Raw genomic sequence first — 22,367 nt, 5'->3', positions numbered from 1 at the left:
AAGCACAATGATTTGAATGACATTGATTTGAATGATAATGATGAGCATGATGATTTGCATGATCAAGATGTGATTTCTCACAAGCATGATGAGTTGCATGAAGATGATGTGATTGTTCACAAGGATGATGAGTTAGTGGATGCTTTTTCTAGCGAAGCTAGCCTCGTGGTAGATTCGATCAATCACGAAGAACCGATCTTGGCTTTCGAGTCAAGGTCCAAAGAACCCCCACAGGACGATTCGATCACTCAGGAAAAACAGATCTTGGCTCTCGAGCCTAGGTCCAAAGAACCCTCACAGGAAGTATTATGTGTTCGCATGATTGATACGCACGCATTGTTCGAGTGTTTCATTCGTGATTGTTTCCTGTATTTTAGTCGGCATCTTTATGTGATCCCTTTTCCTAGGCATGACATATCGTACGTTGAGCACGTTTCACTCATAAATGAGCACGAATGTATGCGGATTGTTCATGAAAAGCTGAAAAGTATGTATGTAAGGAAGTCACATTCCATGTCTCTTCCTTGGCATGACACATTCGTAGAAAGAGCACATGAAAGTATGAGCACGAAGCATGGGCATTTCCGTTGTGAATTGCCATAGTTGATTGCTCTACATCATAAGAGAGAGATTCGATCTCATTGTTTGCGTGTGTGTGTTGAACGGTTTGGCACTCTGTCTATTGGTTCATCTACATTGCATGCATAGTCTTTGAGGAAGACACGATTTTTTCCACTCACCTTACATGGAATAGGTATGTTCATGGTTTTGTGTTAGAAATGGTTTCAGGAATTTTCAGCTATGGAGATTCTTGAAGAAGAAAGAAGCATGACTCTCGATGAAGTTGAAGCATTGAAGGAGTCACAGAAGACTTTGTCGCTTTCGGCGCGGCCCAAAGAAACAAGCGTTGCAGACCTTTATGAAGTTCAAGTACTGCATGACCCACACATCAGAGTGGGCCGGCGAAGAGTCCCTTCCAGCATTCCGGATGCTATTGGCGATCTCCCTCGACGCCATACAGTTCGGTACCAGTACCTCACTTTGATAAGGAGGGGATGTCACGTGACACATCCAACCCTATGTGTCCGTGGACAAGCTACACTATGATCAAGGTTCAGTCAGTCCAGTCAGTTTAGATTAGAAGTAATCTGGCACTTTTTGTGAGTCTATTCGTAGACCATGCATGCTCAATCACTTAGTGTAGATGCATATCCTCTGGTTGCACACAGCATGATCATAAGCATTCCCATCAGAATCCATCAGATTCCATCAGGGGAATTTTCCAGTGCATTTAGCCTATTTTACCTATTATTGGCATTTTTCACTTATTAATTTAAGTGACTTTCCAACAAAAGTAGGTAGGGCAATTTGGGTAAGAAAATATATAAGCAAACCAAAGTTAGCACTAAATGGCAGAAGAGGCAACAATAGCCAAGCTCAGCAGGCAACTTCTCAGCAAGACCAAGCCTTGGTGGTTCCCTCCAAGCAGCAGATCCCCCCCATTGCCTAGCGTTTTCAACAAGAACCATCGCCAGCCATCCTCAGCATTGGCGTTTTTGCATCATATCTCCCCGCAGCATCCCACAACAACTGGCGTTTTGTATCAACAAGGAATCGCCAGCAGAAAACCAACGGACCTAGCGTTTTTGCCATCAGCTTCCCTAGCGCTTTTGGACCAACTTCCCTAGCAATTTTGGATCTCAGCACATGCAGACTTTCAGCGATTTTCAGCAACAGAAGAGTAGCAGATTCAGCCCATAAAGAAGTAGCAGATTCAGCCCAGAAAGACCATCAGCTTTCAGCCTAAAGACACCTCAGTTCTCAGCCCTAAACCTGCAGATTTTCACCGACAAAGAACCACAGAAACAGCCCCAAAAATCAGCGTTTTTGGAACCGCAGAAGATTTCAGCCCATAGCGTTTTTGGACAGCAAATAAAAGATTGCAGATTTCAACCCTTAGGTCGACATCAGCATCTCCGTCGTCATCGTCAACATAGCCTAGATTGCATCAATCACATGCATTCACTTTTGTACCAGATTGTGCAATCATAAGTAGACCACTCTCGCCGACGAGAGTGGGGCCCTCGGAGGAGGGTTTTACGACGTCTCTGGTGTCGTATCTCTCTTCTCTCTCTATCTCTCAGTCTCATACACTTGCACGCACAGTGTCCTTTCACTTTCTTTGTGATCATACCACTCTCTCATTAAGAACGGAAGGCTCTACCTTCCATAAGAACAAAAGGAACCTTCAGCACAGTTCGGAGCTCTCATCTTGAGCAAATCGCAAACATTCATTTCGCTGCACCTTACATAATTGTACAAAGAGCACAAGAAAGAATGAGCACCAAGCATGGGCATTTCCGTTGTGAATTACCACAGTTGATTGATTTAGATCAGAAGAGATAGATTCGATCTCATTGTTTGCGTGTGTGGTGAACGGTTTGGCACTCCGTCTATTTGTCATCTACATTGCATGCACAGTCTTTTAGGTAGACGAGATTTTTTCCAGTAACCTTACATGGAATAGGTATGTCCATGTTTTTGTGTTGGAGGTGGTTTCATGAATTTTCAGCCTAGGAGATTCTTGAAGAACGTGGACCTACGTCCATAGAAGAAGTGGAAGCATTGAAGGAGACTCAGAAGACTTTGTCGCTTTCGGCGCGGCCCAAAGAAGCAAGCGTTGCAGACCTTTATGAAGTTCAAGTACCGCACGATCCACACATCAGAGTGGGCCGGCGAAGAGTCCCTTTTAAGATTCCGGATGCTATTGGCGATCTTCCTCGACGCCATACAGTTCGTTACCCAGTACCTCACTTTGAAAAGGAGTGGATGTCACGTGACATATCCAACACTATGTGTCCGTGGACAACCTACAGCATGATCAGGGTTCAGTTCAGTCATTCAGTCTAGAATAGGAAGTGATCTCGCATTTTTGTGAGTCTGTTCGTAGACCGTGCATGTCCAGACACTTAGATTAGATGCATATCCTCTGGTTGCACACAGCATGACCATCATATTCCAATCAGATCCCATCAGTAGCATTTTAACAGTGCATAGGCCTACTTTCCCTATTTTTGACATTTTTCACTTATTATTTTTAAGTGACTTTTGTTAAAAGTAGGTAGGGCAATTCTATTAAGTTTGTATAAATAAAAACCTAGCGCTAGCACTTTCTGGCAGAAGAGGCAGCAGGAGCTTCGGTTCAGCAGGCACCTTCTCAGCACGAACCCTCAGCAAGGCCTAGCGGTTTTGCTACACAGCATCAAGCACAGAATCGAGGCTAGCGTTTTGCATCAAGAACACAGATCAGCAAGTGTTTTTGCACTTGCAGATTCCCGGAGATAGTACAACCACAAATCAGCCTAGCGTTTTGCATTTGCAAGAAATTCGGCAACAACAGAACCAGCAAAAGCCCTAGCGTTTTTGCAAGAAGACTTCAAATCAGCCCTAGCGTTTTTGGTTTGCAAATCAGCCCCGGCGTTTTGCAGATTCACCGCGACGGAACATCAAGAACCACCAGCGTTTTCAGTTTTCAGCCCTTAGACACTGCAGATCAAGTCTTGAACCTCACAGATCTCCCCTTCCCGCAGCAATTCCTCACCGCACGGTCAAATCCCGCATAGTTTGAAGCTTCCACCCGGATAACGCAGATTTCAGCATCTGTGTTTTCAACGCGTCGTCATCGCATCGTCGCCATCGACATCGTCATCAACATAGAGTCATAATTCAGCAGATAAAGATTTGCAGATTTCAGCCCTTAGCAGTTTCAGTTTTCAGATGTCTCGTGGTCGTCCTCATCGGCAAGTCCAAGCATTGTAGAGATTTGTGCAATCATAAGTAGACCGCTCTCGCCATAGAGAGTGGGGCCTTCGGAGGAGGGTTTTACGCCGTCTTTGGTGTCGTATTCTCTTCTCTCTCTATCTCACAGTCTCATGCACCTTCACGCACAGTGTCCATTTACTTTGTTTGTGTCATTTGCACTCTCTCAATAAAGGAACGGAAGGCTCTCCCTTCCGTAAGTAAAAGGAACCTTGAGCACAGTTCGGAGCACTCATCTTGAGCAAAGTTCAAACATTCATTCCGCTGCACCTTACATTGGTATCAGAGCTTTGGCAGTGTTCTGTATCACTCAAGGAAAGAACCATAGAATTTTTTTTGCTTGTTGAGGTCGCACGAACCCAAGTTCACTTGGGCGTGTCGATTCCTAATCGTGTTTTTGAACAGTGACAAGAAACCCAAGAAAGAAGGGCTTGTCCAGCCTCCCCTTGTGCCTCTTTTCACTCATTGAGAGCGGACCATGCACTTATTCGCCGGCCAATCGACGTGAGGTGGGAAAAAGCAACCTTGGTGTGAGCGCAAGGTCGCCAAGGGGTGCGCCTCGGAAAAGAGCAAATCTCGGGTGAAGAGAAGATCCTTCTCTAACAGAGATTGCAAGCTAAAGTAGAACCTCAAGAACTCAAGAACCTCAAGACCCCCAAGAACCCAAGACCCACAAGAACCCAAGTTCTCGTGAACTTAAGAACCCAAGACTTCAGTTGATGGTCGTCACTCGAAGCGGAATGCATACTTCGCTTGGAGGTGGTGAGCATGGGAGTGGCGAAGAAGAGTTTTCCCCACCAGGAGGTTTTTCCGACCCTTCCCCATCTACGACAAGGATTGCCCTAACTCCTATGGAGGCTTTCGACATGAGGATGATGGACAAGGAGTTCGCAGAAAGAAGGGCATCCATAGATCGTGACTACGAAGAAAGAGTGGCAACCATAGAGCGTAAGTACGACTTGGAAGCCAAAGAAAGGCAAGCCAAATTGGATCGCGAGAACAAAGTAAGAAAAGCAAAAAGAGAAGCAGAAAGAAAGGCCGACTTGGAGCGTGAGTGTGAGCAAGCGCGCTTGGCGCCGAACAGAGCGCCCGACACATGAAATAGATGTTGCGACTCTTTTCTCAAGTGCAGGCACAGATGCAAGAGATTTGGGAAAAAGAGACTCTCTCAGTCTCTTCTTCTCCCAAGCATGACATACATGATTTGCATGATAATGATTTGAATGACAATGATAAGCATGATGATTTGGATGATAATGATGAGCATGATGATTTGCATGATCAAGATGTGATTTCTCACAAGCATGATGATTTGCATGAAGAGGATGTGAGTGTTCACAAGAATGATGTGTTAGTTGATACTTTCTCTAGTGAAGCTAGCCTCATTGCAAATTCCATCAGTCAAACAAAGAATCGATCTTGGCTCTCGAGCCTAGGTCCAAAGAACCCCCTCAGGAAGAACCGATCTTGGCTCTCGAGCCTAGGTGCAAAGAACCCTTACAGGAAGTACTATGTGTTCGAATGATTTGTCAGCACGCATTGTACGAGTGTTCCGTTCGTGATCGTTTCCTGTATTTTTGTCAGCATCTTTATGTGATCTCTTTCCCTAGGCATGGCATATTGTACGTTTAGCACGTTTCACACATGAATGAGCACAAATGTATGCGGATTATTCATGAAAAGCTGAAAAGTATGCATTCAAAGAAGTCACATTTCATGTCTCTTCCTTGGCGCAATACAGTTGTAGAAAGAGAACAAGAAAGAATGATCACCAAGCATGGGCATTTCCATTGTGAACTGCCACAGTTAATTGATTTAGATCAGAAGAGAAAGATTCGATCTCATTGTTTGCGTGTGTGGTGAACGGTTTGGCACTCCGTCTATTTGTTCATCTACATTACATGCACAGTCTTTTAGGCAGACGAGATTTTTTCCAGTCACCTTACATGGAATAGGTATGGTGATGTTTTTGTGTTGGAAATGGTTTCAGGAATTTTCAGCCTCGGAGATTCTTGAAGGTGGACCTACGTCCATAGAAGAAGTGGAAGCATTCAAGGAGACTCAAAAGACTTTGTGTCGCTTTCGCTTCAGCCCAGAAAAGCAAGCGTTGCACACCTTTACGAAGTTCAAGTACCGCACGACCCACACATCAGAATGGGCCGGCGAAGAGTCCCTTCCAGGATTCCGGATGCTATTGGCATAAACTTCGGTACCAGTACCTCACTTTGAAAAGGAGGATGTCACGTGACACATCCAACACTATGTGTTCGTGGACAAGCTACACCATGATCAAGGTTCAGTTTAGCCAAGTCAGTCTAGAATAGGAAGTGATCTGGCACTTTTGTGAGTCTGTTCGCAAACCGTGCATGTCCAGACACTTAGATTAGGTGCATATCCTCTGGTTGCACACAGCATGACCATTAGATTACAGTCAGACCCCATCAGTAGCATTTTTACAGTGCATAGACCTATTTTTTCTATTTTTGACATTTTTCACTTATTATTTTTAAGTGACTTTTGTTGGGAACTAGGTAGGGCAATTTTAGCAAGCAACTATATAAGTAAACCTAGCGCTAGCACTTTCTGGCAGAAGAGGCAGCAGGAGCTTCAGTTCAACGGGCACCTTCTCAGCAGGAACACCCCCCCCCCCCCCCCCCCCCCCCCCCCCCCCAGCAAGGCCTAGTGTTTTTGCAACACAGTAGCAAGGCTAGCGTTTTGCATCCACAGGACAGCCGTGGCGTTTTTGCATGGCATATCAACCTCGGCGATCACAAGACACAACAGATCAGCCCCAGCGTTAGCAGTTTCCTTAGCAGATCAGCCCCAGCGTTAGCAGATTCCCCAGTTAGCAAATCAGCCCCAGCGTTAGCAGTTTCCTTAGCAGATCAGCCCCAGCGTTAGCAAATTCCCCAGTCAGCAAATCAGCCCCAGCGTTAGCAGTTTCCTCAGCAAGACAGATTTCAGCCCCTAGCGTTTTTGGTTTGCAGATCCACCTCAGCGTTTTTGCAGATCTTCGCGACGGGATCAGCCCTAGACTCAGCGTCTTCAGTTTTCAGCAGACAGTTTCCGTAGAAGAAACCCCAAACCTCGTAGATCTCACCTTCCAGCAGCAGATCCTCGCCACACAGTCAAATCCCGCAAAGTTTGCAGTTTCAGCCCGGAAAACGCAGATTTCGGCATCTGCGTTTTCAACGCGTCGTCGTCGCGCCGACATAGAGTCAAAATTCAGCAGATAAAGATTTGCAGATTTCAGCCCTTAGCATTTTCAAATTTCAGCCCCATCTCGTCGTCGTCGACATCGTCGACAAGTCCAAGCATTGTAGAGATTTGTGCAATCAATAGTAGACCACTCTCGCCATAGAGAGTGGGGCCTTCGGAGGAGGGTTTTGACAACATTCTGGTGTCGTATTCTTCTCTCTCTATCTCTCACTCTCAGCACCTTCATTCACAGTGTTCATCCACTTTGTTTGTGTCCATTGCACTCTTACACTAAGGGAACGGAAGGCTCTCCCTTCCGTAAGTAAAAGGAACCTTGGGCACACTTCGGAGCACTCATCTTGAGCAAAGTTCAACATTCACTTCCGCTGCACTTTACACTATCAACCTATCAGTATACTTGAAATCTCATAAGAAATCAGTAAATTTATTCTCATCAAGGCAGCTTGTGAGCGACTCCCCTCTTATGCAATCTGCGCCGCACCAGATTCAACTTGTTGATTTATCGGTAGATCTTGGAATAGTCAGTGCTAAACCAAAAGCCTCAAGGTAAAGCTCTAATATCTAAGGAGTATTTCCTAAGTCCTCCATCCTCTTGGCATCAAGAGCCGGATAATTCCTGAACTTGACCAAATACCGTCGTGTCAGCTTACCTTTCACTTTCCTTTCCTTCTGAGCCAACACCTGTTCTGGTACGAGTATCAATTTCGTCTCTTCCACTTCCGGTTGCTCATCCGGCCTGGCTTCGTGTCCATTGCACTTCGCCTTTGAAAGGTCTCAATAGACTCATATGAAATGCATTGTAAATCTTCCAAGTATCCGGTAACTTCAATTCGAAGGATATATCATTTATCTTTTCTTGTATCTGGAAGAGTCCATAGTATCTCATACTTAGCTTGAAAAACCCCTCTCCTTACCCTTTCACTTTTCGTAGATGTTGTCACAATTGTGAGTATGTTACAGTATTACATCTACTCCTAGTTGCATATACGCGAAGTGACATGCCAAGGAGGACGCCTACGCTTGGATGGTCACAACCTTTCGCTCAAGAGACATGCCTCTTCGCCAAAAGCCACACTTCTTCGACGACTAGTCACACCCCTTCACTCTACGGTTGTGACTCTTCGTCCAATGGTTGCAGATCTTCGCCAAAAGGATGTGTGTTTACGTCTAAAGCCATGTCTCTTCACCATGAGATGTGTCTCTTCGTCTCCTATATAAGGAGCCTATTGTACTCAGTTTTGGAAGCATTCATTCAATCAATCAACACACATTCAGTCTTTGAGTCTCTTGTCTTCTAGTTTCATTCTTAGTTCAGTTTTTATCTAAGTTCATAGTAAGCGTGTTCTTCACAGTGATATCACAGAAAAAAAAAATCCCACGCCTCTGGACTTGGCGTCTACCTACCCTCGCCGTTGCCTACCCTACCCGTAACCCTCACCTCGTGTGTTGTATGGCGACAGCGAAAAGATGGTGCACTTAAACTACAGTCTACGCGTATGAGGTAACTTAAATTTGTTTCTATTCCTATTAAATAAATACAAAATAGACTACAGATGTGTGTGTGTGGCCTACCCGGAGAAGCCCTGCACCCTTTCATTGGGTTGCACCCTTTCGCGCTTCAATGCTCGTACCCATTCATGTGAAAGGGCACTACCTGGAAACCCTTCGCTTGGCTCGCATCCCTTCCGGCGACTACCCTTTGTGCAATCGCTAAGTGCTGGCTGCATTAAGCACTGGCTGAATCGCTGGGTTGCAATTCGCTGGATAGCTTGCCTTGCTGACGTTTCACCTTGGCTGCCCCTTCGCTGGTCCTTTTTTTTAACGCATTCAACCAGCAGCACATGGTTTTTTTAACTATAACCAATACCTTTAATTTATTAGTTCCCTTGCCCGGCCAACCCACAAAACTTAAAACCCCTCATGTGAACACGTTTTATACATTAAAGCCCAAATCACTTACTAAAAAAAACCATGACGAACAGCCAGCGTTTTGTTGTGCCGAACATTGTCTCTCTCTCCTTTGCTTAATGCGCTGGTAGACCTCTGCTGTGTACCCCATGGCCGACAGATAATTGAATGCACCCATACCTTTCCTATCGTACATAGACAAGTTCCGAAGGAAATTCTACCTGAACACACGAGGTGGTCATCATTCCCGATCCACCTCTGTCCGAGCTAGACGTCATCATAATTCCCGATTCCCCGGCTCCCGGAGTACCGTCCAAATTCTACTCCTGCACCTATTCGAGTTCCCTTTGAGAAGTAACCATGCCAACTTCACAGTATGGAGGTCACTCTGAAGACGCCCTTACTCTTATCAAGGAGCAAATGGCCACACTTTCCACAAGCCTCGCATCACCTCACACTCGCTTGGATCAAATGAAGACCCAAAACACTTCACGAAGTCATCCTACCAACTTCTCGAACGACTAATGTTGCTTCTCCACCACCTTCTTTCGAAGCTTCAATGGACGAACAAAATGAATTTTTATAGAATTTTTAATGATGCACAGAAGAAGAAGCTAGATGTTAAACTGCCGGACTGGTCGCCCCGACAAGCGCGTGTTGGACCAATGGTTATTCAAAATGGAGGTCTACTTGTCCAGCACGGATTTAGTTAGTACGAAAACAGACGTTTCAATTGGCTCGCTACTGCTCTCGCACGCCCCCCCTTGCCTACACCTGTCGCCCCCCTACCACCATCACTAGCCTCTCCCTCCCTCGCCCTCGTGCTGCACGCCTACCCTATTGCGCGCTGCCCCCGCCTACCCCAGCATGCACGCTGCTATGCCTGCGCCCTGCCAACGCGGCTGCTCAGCCCGTTCCCCCACACCCCCGCTGCTCGCCATCACCTCCCCCAGACGACACGGTTTGGGACTAGTGCCGTCTAAGAGTGGAACTCCGCCACTTCGTTTCTCTCGTCTAAATTATCTCTTTCTCTTTCAGTTCGGTGGTTTGAAGTGCTAAAAGTTTGTTCCACTCTAATCTTTTCAGATGACTAGTAGTGCCCTCCTGTTTTTACACTTTCGATTCTCTCCTTGGTTACAAGCTCTCCTACATGTGACCTTTGGCATTTTTGGTTTGACCTCTTTAATATTGATGCTCTCTATCGTGCTTTCTCTGATCAAATAAAACAAGGCTTACCAAATGTTCATACATAGCCTCTTTTATATAGGAGATGAAAAGACACATATCAAGAGGCATGTCTCTTCACAAAGAGACATGACTCTAGACCAAACTTTACATCCTTTGACCAATAGTTGTGACAAGTTGCTAAAGAGACATGACCATTTGATGACGAGGTATATTCGTTGAGTGAAGAGATGCTTTTTGTGAGAGTGAGCAACGGCAATGTCACGTGCACATCTAACCCTAAGTGCATGTGGACAAGCTATCTCAGGTCTACGGTTCAAGTCAGCTTAGGAAGTGTTCTGGCACCTTCTTCAGCCTGTGAGCAGGCCATGCATGTCCAGGCACTTCGATTAGTTGCATATCCTCTGGTTGCACACAACATGATCAGCATCATGACAGTCAATACCCATTATGAGCATTTTGCAGTGCATTGAACCCTTTTTCCCAAAATACACATTTTTCACTTATTTATTAATTAATGACTTTTGTTGGAAAAGAGAGCAGGGCAAATTTGCTAAGGCACTATAAGAGAAACCTAGCGCTAGTACCTTTTAGCAGAAGAGGCAGAAGAAGTTCCAGCAACTTGCAGTGCACCTCTCAACAACACCGACAGAAGGCCCTAGCGTTTTCAGCCAACAGAAACAGAGCGTTTTTGGGATTCCCTCCCTAGCATTTTCATTAGCACGTTCAAACTAGAGTTTTTATCAACAGCAAATCCAGCCTGGTGTTTTTTAGTTTGCACACCTAGCCTAGCGTTTGCAGATTCCGGTGTCAGATCAGTCCCAGTACCTTAGCGTTTTCAGTTTTCAACGCTTAGCCACAACAGATTCAGCCCTTAGCCTCGCAAATCTCACCTACCCGCAGCAGATCCTCGCCATACCGTCAAGTCAGTCAGCATTTTAAGATTTAGCCTGATGTCCGCAGATTTCAGCATCTGCGTTTTCAGCGCATCGCTGTCGCGTCGTCGCCATCACCGTCCTCGGCGACACAGTGTCAGTATTCAGCAAAAAGTCAGCAGTTTGCAGATTTCAGCATTTCAGCCCTAGCGTTTTCAATTTTCAGCGCATTGTCGTCGCCATCGCCGTCCTCGCCGACAGTGTCAGTATTCAGCAGAAAGTCAGCAGTTTGCAGATTTCAGCATTTCAGCCCTAGCGTTTTCAATTTTCAACCCATCCTCATCTTCGACATCATCGGCAAGTCTATTGCATCTAGACCATTGTACCAGATTCGTGCAATCTATAGCATAGACCTCTCTCGCCATAGAGAGGAGGGCCCTTGGAGGAGGGTTTGAGAACCGTCTGGTGTCGTATTCTCTCTCTCTCTCTCTCTCTCTCTCTCTCTCTCTCTCTCTCTCTCTCTCTCTCTCTCTCTCTGCACCTTCATTTACAGTAGCATTCACTTTATTTGTGATCATTGCATTCTCTCTCTAAAGGACGGAAGGCTCTCCCTTCCGTAAGTAAAAGGAACCCTTGAGCATTCATCTTGAGTGCGACCGCAACCAGCAAAAAAATTATTGTGGTCTTTCCTTGAGTGATACAGAACACTGCCAAAGCTTTGATACCAATGTAAGGTGCAGCGGAAGTGAATGTTGAACTTTCCTCAAGATGAGTGCTCCAAACTGTGCTCAAGGTTCCTTTTACTTAGGGAAGGGAGAGCCTTCCGTCCTTTAATGAGAGTGCAAGTGATCACAAACAAAGTGGATAAACACTGTGAGTGAAGGTGCTGAGACTGAGAGATAGAGAGAAGAATACGACACTAGAAAGTTGTCAAACCCTCCTCCAAAGGCCCCACTCTCTATGGCGAGAGCGGTCTACTACTGACTGCACAAATCTCTACAATGCCTTAGACTTGCTGACAATGTCGACGACGATGAGGACGACAACGAAACAGGCTGAAATCTGAAAAACGCTAATGGCTGAAATCTGCAAATCTTTATCTGCTGAATTCTGACTCTATGTCGATGATGACGGCGATGACGACGATGCGACGACGACGCGCTGAAAAAGGCAGAATCTACGTTTTCTGGGCTGGATCTGCGAACTTCGATGGATCTGACTGTGCGGCGAGGATCTCTGTTGTAGGAAGGTGATATCTGCGAGCTTCGGGGCTTCTACAGTGGGGTCTAACTGCTGAAAACTGAAAACGCTGGTCTACTTGTTGGTTCTGTAGACTGTCGCAAAGATCTGCAAAAACGCTTGTTGGTCTTGCTGATCCAAAAAACGCTAGGCTGAATTCTGTGCTTGCGGTGGGAATCTGCTAAGGCTAGGTCTAATCTGCTGTCATGCTGTGGAATCTGCTTACGCTAGGGCTGATCTGCTGTTGTGCTGTGGCCGGGGCTAATCTACAATGCAAAAACGTTGGAGGCTGATCTTGATGCAAAAACGTTGGGCCTTCTCATGGCTGAAAACGCTAGGTCTACCGTCGGTGGGGGATCTTGTTGAGAAGGTGCCTGTTGAACGCAAAGTTCCTGCTACCTCTTCCGCCAAATTGTGCTAGCGCTAATTTGCTTAAGTACTTGACTTGCTAATTTGCTCTACCCAGTTTCCCAACAAAAGTCACTTAAACATAATAAGTGAAAATTGGCTAAAATAGGGAAAATAGGTCTATGCACTGTAAAAAGGCTCCTGATGGGTTCTGATGGAAATCTGATGATCATGTTGTTGTGCAACCAGAGGATATGCATCTATTCTAAGTGCCTGGACATGCATGGTCTGCGAACAGACTCACAAAAGTGCCAGAACACTTCCTAAGCTAACTGAACTGAACCCATGTCATGAAGTAGCTTGTCCACGTGCACATAGGGTTAGATGTGCACGTGACAATGGGTGGCCAACCCGGGACAATCACTAGCCGTACAAAACGGCGAAGCAACGGTGGTGTAGCAACAGGATCAAGCGCAAGAAGGTAACACATGGATGAAACGTACACCATAATCTTGGCAGGCTGTTGGATACATTGCGAGATGCTACGATGACAGAGTTTCCACCGAATTCGCGGGTTGCAAGTACTATGGGGTGGTCTTGACGGTTGCGGCAAGTTGAGACAGATGGATCATGGAGCTTTATTATAGGTGAACTATGCCACGATGGCATCACTGACAAAGGATGAAGAACCTCTTACAATTGAGGAGGCCCTTTCACAATGGAAGTGGAAGGAGGCCATGCAGGCAGAGCTTGACTCTATCGAGTGAAAAGACATATGGGAGCTGGTTCTTAGGCCAACAAAGGTAATGCATTGGTGTCAAGTGGGTCTACAAGACAAAGTACAAATGAGATGGGCCTCTAGACATGCACAAGGCTAGACTAGTAGCTATGCAGGCAGAGCTTGACTTTATCGAGTGGAAAGACATGCGGGAGCTGGTTTCAGGGCCAATAAAGCAGGTCATTGGTGTCAAGTGGGTCTACAAGACAAAGTACAAATGAGATGGGTCTTTGAACAAGCACAAGGCTAGATTAGTAGCTCAGGGCTTTTCTCAACAACCAAGAGTGGACTATGACGAGACCTTTGCACCCTCTGTGCAGACGGCAATTATTCAAACAGTTTTTAGAAACCCATCATTGATGGCCCATGTTCGAGATAGATGGCAGGTCACTTTTTCTCAATGGCGACCTAGAGGAGGAGGAATATGTGAAGCAATCTCCACGATTCTCAGTTCCAGGATCCTAGAACCTATAAAAGCCTCGCAAGGCGAGGCACACCCACAAAGAAGCCCTCTATCACTAGATCTAGAAGGGAAGCCCAAAAGCCCAAGAAAAAACCTCCAAAGCTCTAACAGGAACTTCGCTAGGGTAGCTCATGGGTATCAAGAAGGTGGATTGTATCGTATATAGTCTATCTATTCTAGTTTGTAGCCACGGAAATCACACTTGCATCAGTTGTTCTCTACAACCAAAGCCCTTATCACACATCATGATAATATTCTTTGCCACTCTCACTTTGGTCATGTTCCTATTTCCTAGATATATGGCCATTGGATTGCCCAAGTTTCCCAAGCCTCATCATGTTTGCTCTGCATGTGTGAAAAGCAAAAAACACTCGAACTCATTACTAAAGGAGGCTACTTTCATCGTTTATTCATGCTAATATTGCATATGAAGGTGGATTCTCTTGGTGATTCTAAGTACTATTTAACACTTGATGATTCCTCACAAAATACAAGGATATTTTCTATTGCTAAGTCAACTTGTAACTATCAAGTCTCTACCTTGAGAACTTGAAACCAATCTATAACTATATAGTGTAAAGTCTCTATCTTGAGAACTGACATTGGAGGTGAATTATACCATTTTCCAAAGGCATTCAAAGGCAAACCTCCAGCCAGGTGCCACTTGGAACCTTAACCTTGGCCATTGAGTTCTTCTTACACTCTTGCGCGGCTCAACTTGATTAGTTAGTTATCGCTTCAGTACTTCTCTTACCTCCACATCTTGAGATGCTCCACTAGTTACTGCCCACAAAAAATTGCTCCATTGATACCACCATTCCTCCAAAAGATAAAAATTCCCGATGTTCTCCAAATATATATCCTCATCCACTGAGTTGCATATGGTTTTCAGAATTGCATGACGTGTTGCCTTAAGGCTCCTCCCTTGTATTGGTGCATACTTCCACATTGTAGAAACTAAGTCAGGACCAGCATGCCTTTATTAACAAAATTGGCCTATTGATGTGCGGGATGTTCAGTCTGCTGGACATTGAACCTTTCTAGGGTTTCACTTGTCACTTGAAGTGCCCTTGGTCACCACTGATTCTATAACTTATACCTCACTTGATACAGACTGATCTTAAATTTCTCAGTTTATAATGTTCTTCATCACCCAACCTAAATAAGTGACATACTTTCTGGCAACTGGTATGATTCAGTAGAGAGATAAGGGACACACAGAAGGGCCAACCTGGTGAAAATGTTTTGCATCTTCATCAAAGACATATGACGGTGTTAAATCTGTGCCGCCACCAAACCACCAAGCCCTTGGAGCCCCTGAGACACCTACAACCCACACATGCAAGAATGAGTTAAAAAAATCACACAATTTAGAACATTCAAAACAGGTAGATAGCCTTAGCAAAACGTTCAAACTGGAATGCATAGGCATTGTGCAAGGCAATGCTGATTCAAAAACGAGGTATCCTGACAAGGAAGCACCTCTCAGAAGAACAACTCTTCGCAAACTGAAACAGTGAAAAAAGTCCCACTCATGTAATATTGAACAAAGAGGGGGAGATGTACCTTCAGGTGCATCTGTCTCAAAGTAGCGATAGTTGAAATGCACAGTAGGTGCAAATGGGTTCTTTGGATGCATAACCTGCAAGTCGCAAAGCGTGTCGTGATCTAATTTGAACAGCTTACGTAGTGATATGATATAAAGACTACTTACTGGAATGAAAAATTCTCATAGGGCCAAGAAAATGCACATGGGACCATAAGATAACATACCGAACTAATTCCAGATGCAAAAAAAGGCACACGTCCTGCCTTGTTCACAGGTATCCCACTAGTACTGGTGGCTGCTCTATAAGCCTCTGGAGGCATTGTTCCATATACAACAGAGACATTAACACCAGCTTTTTCCCATACATTGCCATCCTGAAGTACTCGACTAATGCCACCACCGCCGCCAGGTCGAACCCAGGAATCTTCTCGAAAGCTGCAGCCATCCACAGCTTCCACAGCTGCACAAATCTCATCTTGGGCTTTTCGGATCATTTTCTCAAACTTGGCACGCATTGAAGAGGGTGCATCAGCAGAAGAACCTTCGTGTTCTGAATCCCTGAGTAAGGTGTCGGGTCTCTCGGACATCATCTGCTCCTGCTCGATTGCCTCCACGGTGGTCATAGCAACAACGCACAATCTAGTACTATCTCTCCTTCTGGCGCCGTTGTTCGTTGCCAAGAGAGTCCTGGGAGAAAATGCTGCGTGCGAGGAAGGCTTCTTCAGCAGGCTGGAAGGAAAGCAGATTGCGCTCGAGTTGAAGACTTCGCAGCGCGAAGCCATAGCTGCTTTACCAGCCTACTCAAACGGACGTCTTATCTGTGTCTCCCGAAAACCACCATTTGGCTGCACAAAGTTTTTGCATTGCATCGGCCTATCGTTTATAGAGGAATCCCCATAGTGGGCGCGCGCTCGTGCCCAAAGTTGCCAATGCCCACCTCTTAGGGCTGGGTCTAGTGGGGGTTAATTGTAACATAGAGGTCCCAGGCACCAGAGAAAGAAAAGCACTCTTGAATGTATTGAATGTAGGAGAACATGGGTTCAACATTCTCTTTTTCATTGGTCTACCTTTTCTAAAAACAAAGAGAGCTTTTCCTCAACGTAAACTAAACTTGATACCCCCCTTTTTCAAAGTGGTAGTGGGGTCATCTTTTTGTGCCCAGATTTTTCATTTACATTTGTCATGAAGAGTTTGTTCCTCAACAGCACTCTCACTACAGAGGTTTATGTGGAGCAATCTTCTAGATTGAAGAGTTGTAGGCAAGGCGGACGGTGTATATAGATAGCACAAGGCATATTATACGGCCTCAAGCAAGCCCCTGGGCCTTGATACCTGAGGATTGACAAGTTCTCCTCACATATCAGGCTACGACGTACACTTTGGGATTCAAAATGCTTCCACATGTGGCATATTATTTGTCTTACTCCTTCACCTTGATTTCATTCTCGTCCACAAACAGTGGTGATTCTACCTCCTCTTATTCCTCCTCAATTGAAGAAAACTATATCTTTGGTTGGAGTAGTTGTGGTTGGTGCTTCTAACTCTATGTGATGCTTTGAGTCATACTCCCAAAAGAAGCTTTTACTTCTCCAATTTTTGTCCATATTTTGCAAACTTGACACTAGTGTTGGGGTTAAGGCCTATGTGCCTTGACCAGTCGCCCAGATCATGGGCGCCCGCCCACTGTTACCCTATACTTATAGTGAGTATACTGTATAGGGGGAGCTGCCACTTCACAGTCTCCCCACCCATATCTGTGTTGTGTGTCTCCTTCTCTCTCTCTCACTCTCTGTCTGTGGTGCTCCCCGATCCCCTTCAATTGGTATCAGAGCTATGGTGACCACGGAGAGCACGACGGCTTTGAGAGCTTCGAGGCGATAGCTCGCTCGCTCTCGACGGTAGAGAGATTAAGAAAGCTTGGAAGCTTTGTGAGAATGCAATGGGAGCTTGTGAGCTTAGTTGAGAGTGATGTATGCTCTTGTGGAAGCTCAGAAAGGACTGTGGAAGATTGCGTGTAAGTGAAGGTGCTGCCCTAAAACTGTGTGCGCAGCAACACTGCTTTCAAATTCGTTTTTCTCCTTGTAGAATGCAGATCTGAGAATTCTGTCCACTCGCCCATCAGTTTCGACGTGGTCTACAACTTTGCAAAAGAAACTTTTTGCAAATTCCTCACCGTTTTGCTGATATTCAGCTCAGACTGACTATATACAGAAAATTCCAGATTTTTTGTTGTCGCATTGTGTGCGAGTTTGATGCACTTTTGGAAGCACGCAAGATGCTTGAAATTGAGTGCATAAATTCTGAGCTGAAGATGCAATTGCAGCTTGTGTTAAGCTTGTGGTTTGAGGGTTTTTGGTAGACTTGGGCAACGAAGTACGGAGGCGTTTACACACCATCGAGGCGGTCTCTTGAGAGACGCAGTTTTTTGGAGCACACGGGTGGAGCTTCTTTCACTGGTTTTCACAAGATACTTTGGCAGTGATTTTGTGCTTGGATTCATGGTCTTTGCGGATGGTTTGCATATGGTTATGGCGCATGGTTGATGCCCATTATACATGCATTTTGACGAGCACTTTCAAGTGCCGGTGAGCTCTCTTGAGAGCATTGTTTTCGCATTGATCAAGTTTCCGGATTGCAAATCTTTTAGCGTTTGCTTATGCGCGGTCACTCCGTTGATGTATGTTGAGTGTAGTTTGATACGCATTGATTGCTCATTGTATTGAGCTTGCAGGACAATGGTTATTTTGTGTTGATAGCCATTGTGCGTCGAAACTCTGGCGAAATTTTCCCAGGAGTTTTATGCGTATCATTTATGCGATCTAGGTAGAGATTGCAGGTTGCACTCAGCATTTGCGTGCGGTGTTCTCTGCAGGTGGGAGATTTGTGCGTGTGTATGCATCGATACCGCACAGTGTGGGCTTGGTGATTCGCTCACGGTTTGACAGGCGTACAGTTATCTTGGCACACTCACAGGAGTGAGTATTGTGATGTATGCTTGTGTGGCTACGAGCTAGGTAGCCGGATTCGAGCACTAATGGCTTGAGGTTTTTCAGCAGGATTCAGCTACAGGTTTACAAGTTTACAGGCAGGTTTGAGGGCTTATTTGGGCGCTGAATTTTCAGCCATTGTTTCCTCTTGGCAGGTGTCCATGTATGGCTCAGTTGTAGGCTGATCTGGGACACGTTTGTGACTTGTTTATGCAGTTGTTTAAGAGCTGAATTTTGGGGCTGTTTTGGGGCTGATTTGCAGCCATATTTTACAGCCATATTTGCAGACTTTTGTTGATGCGATTCGAGCCAGTTTAGGGCTGATTTGGTTGACATTTGCTACTCATTGTTGGTTGCTCTTTTGCGAGCATTATGGCTGATTTTTCATTTGACTTCCAGCGTTATGGTCTGACACAGTTTGATGGTGTAGATTTTGTTGCTTGGAAGGAGCATATGCTTGTTGCATTGGCGGATTTGGGGCAGGATAAACCCTTGCGTGGTTTATCGGCGAAGCCCAATTCTATGCGTGATGATGATTGGCAAGATCTTGATGAGTTAGCCATGTCTACGATTCGTTTGCATCTGGTTGAGTCTGTTTACTGGCAGGTCTCGAGGGAGACTACAACTCATGCTTTATGGCAGAGTTTACATGCTATGTACGCGACATCCATGTCTACAGGGGAGTCTAGTCCCACTTCTATGTCCATGGGAGAGATTGATCCCACACGCAAGTCTCGACAGCATAGAGACTTGACATGTTGGCATTGTGGACATAGAGGGCACATTAGGCGTCGATGTTTCAGGCGTTTGAGACAACGGAGGCGACAGATACGTGATGCAGATTTGGGCATGACAGATGCTAGTGAGATCAATACGGTGGTTATTGAGTATGCTTGTGACAGCGATGTCACATTTACATCTAGTTTTTCTTCAGACGATCTTATGTCTACGGATTGCATATCGGATTGCACATTGTCTTCACATTGGTTACTAGATTTAGATGCTACTTTCCATGTCACATCGCATCATGAGTGGTTTAGCACGTTTTCTAGTGGGAGACTTGGTTGTGTGCACATGGCTGATGGTGTTGTGTATGACATTGAGGGTGCAGGAGACGTATGTTTGTCCTTGCCCAGTGGTATGAGATTCACCCTGCGTCATGTGCGTTATGTGCCAGATCTGAGATGAGATTTGATCTCAGTGAGACAGTTACGAGATAGTGGATGTCAGATTTTGCTACGAGAGCGAGATTTTGTGATGCATTTGGGTTCGCTAGTGATTGCGAGAGGTGCCAGGAGTGGTACAGGTCACCCATTGCATGTGGATCACGTGAGAGACGGTGTTGTCTCTGTGATCATGCAACCAGGTAGAGAGCGAGAGAGCAGGCGAGTCTCTTTTGCTTGTGGGTTGCAGGATGCTTTGCATGGAGTGCAGAGCAGTGACCTTGTTGTGCAGGTTGCGTCTACGGATGCACAGGTAGAGCGGGACAGCTCTAGTGAGTCACAGCAGGATGAGTCATCAGAGGTGATGACAGAGATGACTCACATGGATGCTGAGATGTCAGCTATTGTGGAGTCATTTCTTGATATGCTTATGCCAGAGCTTGATGCAGATTCAGGACATATGGATACTCTTGGTACACATGTGATATGTGGTGGGCACGAGGAGTCACTCTAGAGCTCGGAGTCAGAGTGCCATGGTCTCTATGATAGGGGACAGGATTGCCATGAGTTGAGTTCTGAGTTGGAGGTGGCAAAGGTTGCCAGGGTTGCATCAACGTTTGGTGTCCTTATGTACGAGATGCTGATCTCGAGGCCCGACATAGCAGCTGCAGTGGGAGCATTTGCAACAGGGTTGATCAGTCGTTCAATGACTGATCTCAGCATAGAGCATAGGGGAGGTTTGCAGGTATTGGATCGATACTTGCAGGAGTGCATGAGCTCTTATAGACTATTTGCAGAGCTTGGAGCTAGCTCTGTGTGGCTTCCGCAGCGAGATGTTTGTCTATCATTAGAGCCGGATGCACTAGCTCATCGAGAGTCAGTGGGCATAGGTTGAGAGAATATCTCACCTTCTATTAGTTGTACACTACTAGATCTTGCTTAAAGGCACATTGGCCTTTAAGTGGGAGGTTGTTGGGGTTAAGGCCTATGTGCCTTGACCGGTTGCCCAGATCATGGGTGCCCGCCCACTGTTACCCTATACTTATAGTGAGTATATTGTATAGGGGGAGCTGCCACTTCACAGTCTCCCCACCCATATCACCCATATCTGTGTTGTGTGTCTCCTTCTCTCTCTCTCACTCTGTCTGTGGTGCTCCCCGATCCCCTTCAACTAGCACATTGAATGGTGGCTTGGCTACATTGCTGAGAAGGACCGTTATTGCTTCATCATGGGGAACTTTCTTCTCCACACCTAATAATGGCTGCTTCAAAGCTTTATACTTATTGAGATGTGCAACAAGAGACCCATCATCTTTCTTTTGTAGTTTGTGGAATTGCATTAACAGGTTCGTTTTTTAGCTCTTAGACATTGTGTCAAACTCTAGGCATCCTATACTCTTTTGCATCTTTAATGTTGGCAACGTGCAATATAACCCCATCACCAAGTAATTGTTGAATGAGCCCAAGCACCTTTTGATTTGTCGCAACAATTATAGGTGCATGCCTTCAAGTGGCTCATTGGTGCCACATGCCTTTGCGCATGAGCAAATACATTGTATTACTCTACCAAGTAAAGAAGATATCACCATTGAAGGTGACTATAATAGAAATATTTTGCTTCATGTGTCGTGTATCCCCCTCTTAATGTGTGTGAAGGCCTTACCATCAAGTATCGTTTGTGGCAATGTCTAATCACATCATAAGAAAAAAAAACTAAAGTGGCTCATCATACCAGATGCTTTCAATGAAAAAGTGGCCTTACCACATCCAAGTGTTGAGGCATGTAGAGTGTCGAACCTGTGTAAGCAATTGCTCTCAGCAAAGTTAATTCTTATTTGTTTGTTTATGCCTTGAAATGCATGGTGTGTATGATTCAAAATCTGGCCAAGATGCTATCCTTTGCACATGGTACAAGACCAAACATAATAAAAAATCGACCAAAAACAAAAGCAATAGATATAACTTGATGTTTTTATTGTGCCAATTGAGCGACATATGGTGTTGAGAACGTCAACAGGGGAGAGATGGCTGTAAATTGGCTTTGTCCTTCTTTTGATACACTATTGAGGTTGTAGGACTGAGGGTCCTAAGGTGGACACAACCCAATGGGAAGGTACCATAGGGATGGGTTGCACGAGGACTCTGTTGGAAATAGGGTTGCAAGGAAACATCACGGCTTGAAGAAGATGAAGAAACTCAAGGCACACAACAAAGAGTGTATTGCTTAGTGCACAAATGAAAGATAAGCTAGCCCTAGAATGATGGGCGTATATACAATGCACGGGGGGGAAATACCCCGCGATCCTAAGTGTGTTTACACACACCACTACCACCCATGTACGGTAAGAAATCCCCCATGGGAGTGATGCAGTGAACGAGGGTTGGCACCTAGTGTAAAGGGAAGTTCCATGCCCAAAGGACATGATCGATCCACAAAGGGGAGTAAGCCCAAAGCTTTGCAAAAAGCTTCGAACTTCTCAGGAGGCAATGCTTTTCTACCGTGCACAACCTTTTGCAACAAGTCGAGCCTTATAGTGATCAATCTCACCATCCGCCTTACGTTTCAACTTGTAAATCCACTTCGTCCCAATGGCCTTTTTGCCATGAGGCAAATCACATAAAGTCCATGTTTCATTTGTTATAAGTGCATCATATTTTGATTGCACGATAGCCATCCAATTTTTTGAATTTTGTGCTTCATCAAAAGACAGAGGTTCCTCCACATCACATAAACTAGAAAACAACATAACAATCTGACGCATAAGATGCATGGTGAGAACCTGAACGAGTACCATTAGACAAAGGTGCATCCAATTTACAGTCACTCAAAGTAT

General features: G+C 45.3%; 1 protein-coding gene across 1 annotated transcript in view; it reads right to left on the bottom strand.

Moving 5' to 3' along the window:
* Positions 1-16,259, bottom strand: part of LOC147462429 (oxygen-dependent coproporphyrinogen-III oxidase, chloroplastic-like) — a 34,842-nt gene extending 18,583 nt beyond the window's left edge. Inside the window, exons 1-3 of the mRNA XM_086483957.1 lie at positions 15,608-16,259; positions 15,401-15,476; positions 15,066-15,160 (exon numbers count right to left, since the gene is read on the bottom strand). Coding sequence (XP_086340083.1) covers positions 15,066-15,160; positions 15,401-15,476; positions 15,608-16,165 — 729 coding nt within the window. The 5' untranslated portion in view covers positions 16,166-16,259. The remainder of the gene's footprint in view (positions 1-15,065; positions 15,161-15,400; positions 15,477-15,607) is intronic.
* Between the last annotated feature and the right edge of the window lie 6,108 nt (positions 16,260-22,367).

The sequence above is a fragment of the Adiantum capillus-veneris genome, chromosome 2 (assembly GCF_014529385.1).
Source record: "Adiantum capillus-veneris isolate H3 chromosome 2, ASM1452938v2, whole genome shotgun sequence".
In the NCBI taxonomy this organism is placed as follows: domain Eukaryota; kingdom Viridiplantae; phylum Streptophyta; class Polypodiopsida; order Polypodiales; family Pteridaceae; genus Adiantum; species Adiantum capillus-veneris.
The sequence above is the reverse complement of the archived record's forward strand: the minus strand, read 5'-3'. Positions and strand labels throughout refer to the sequence as shown.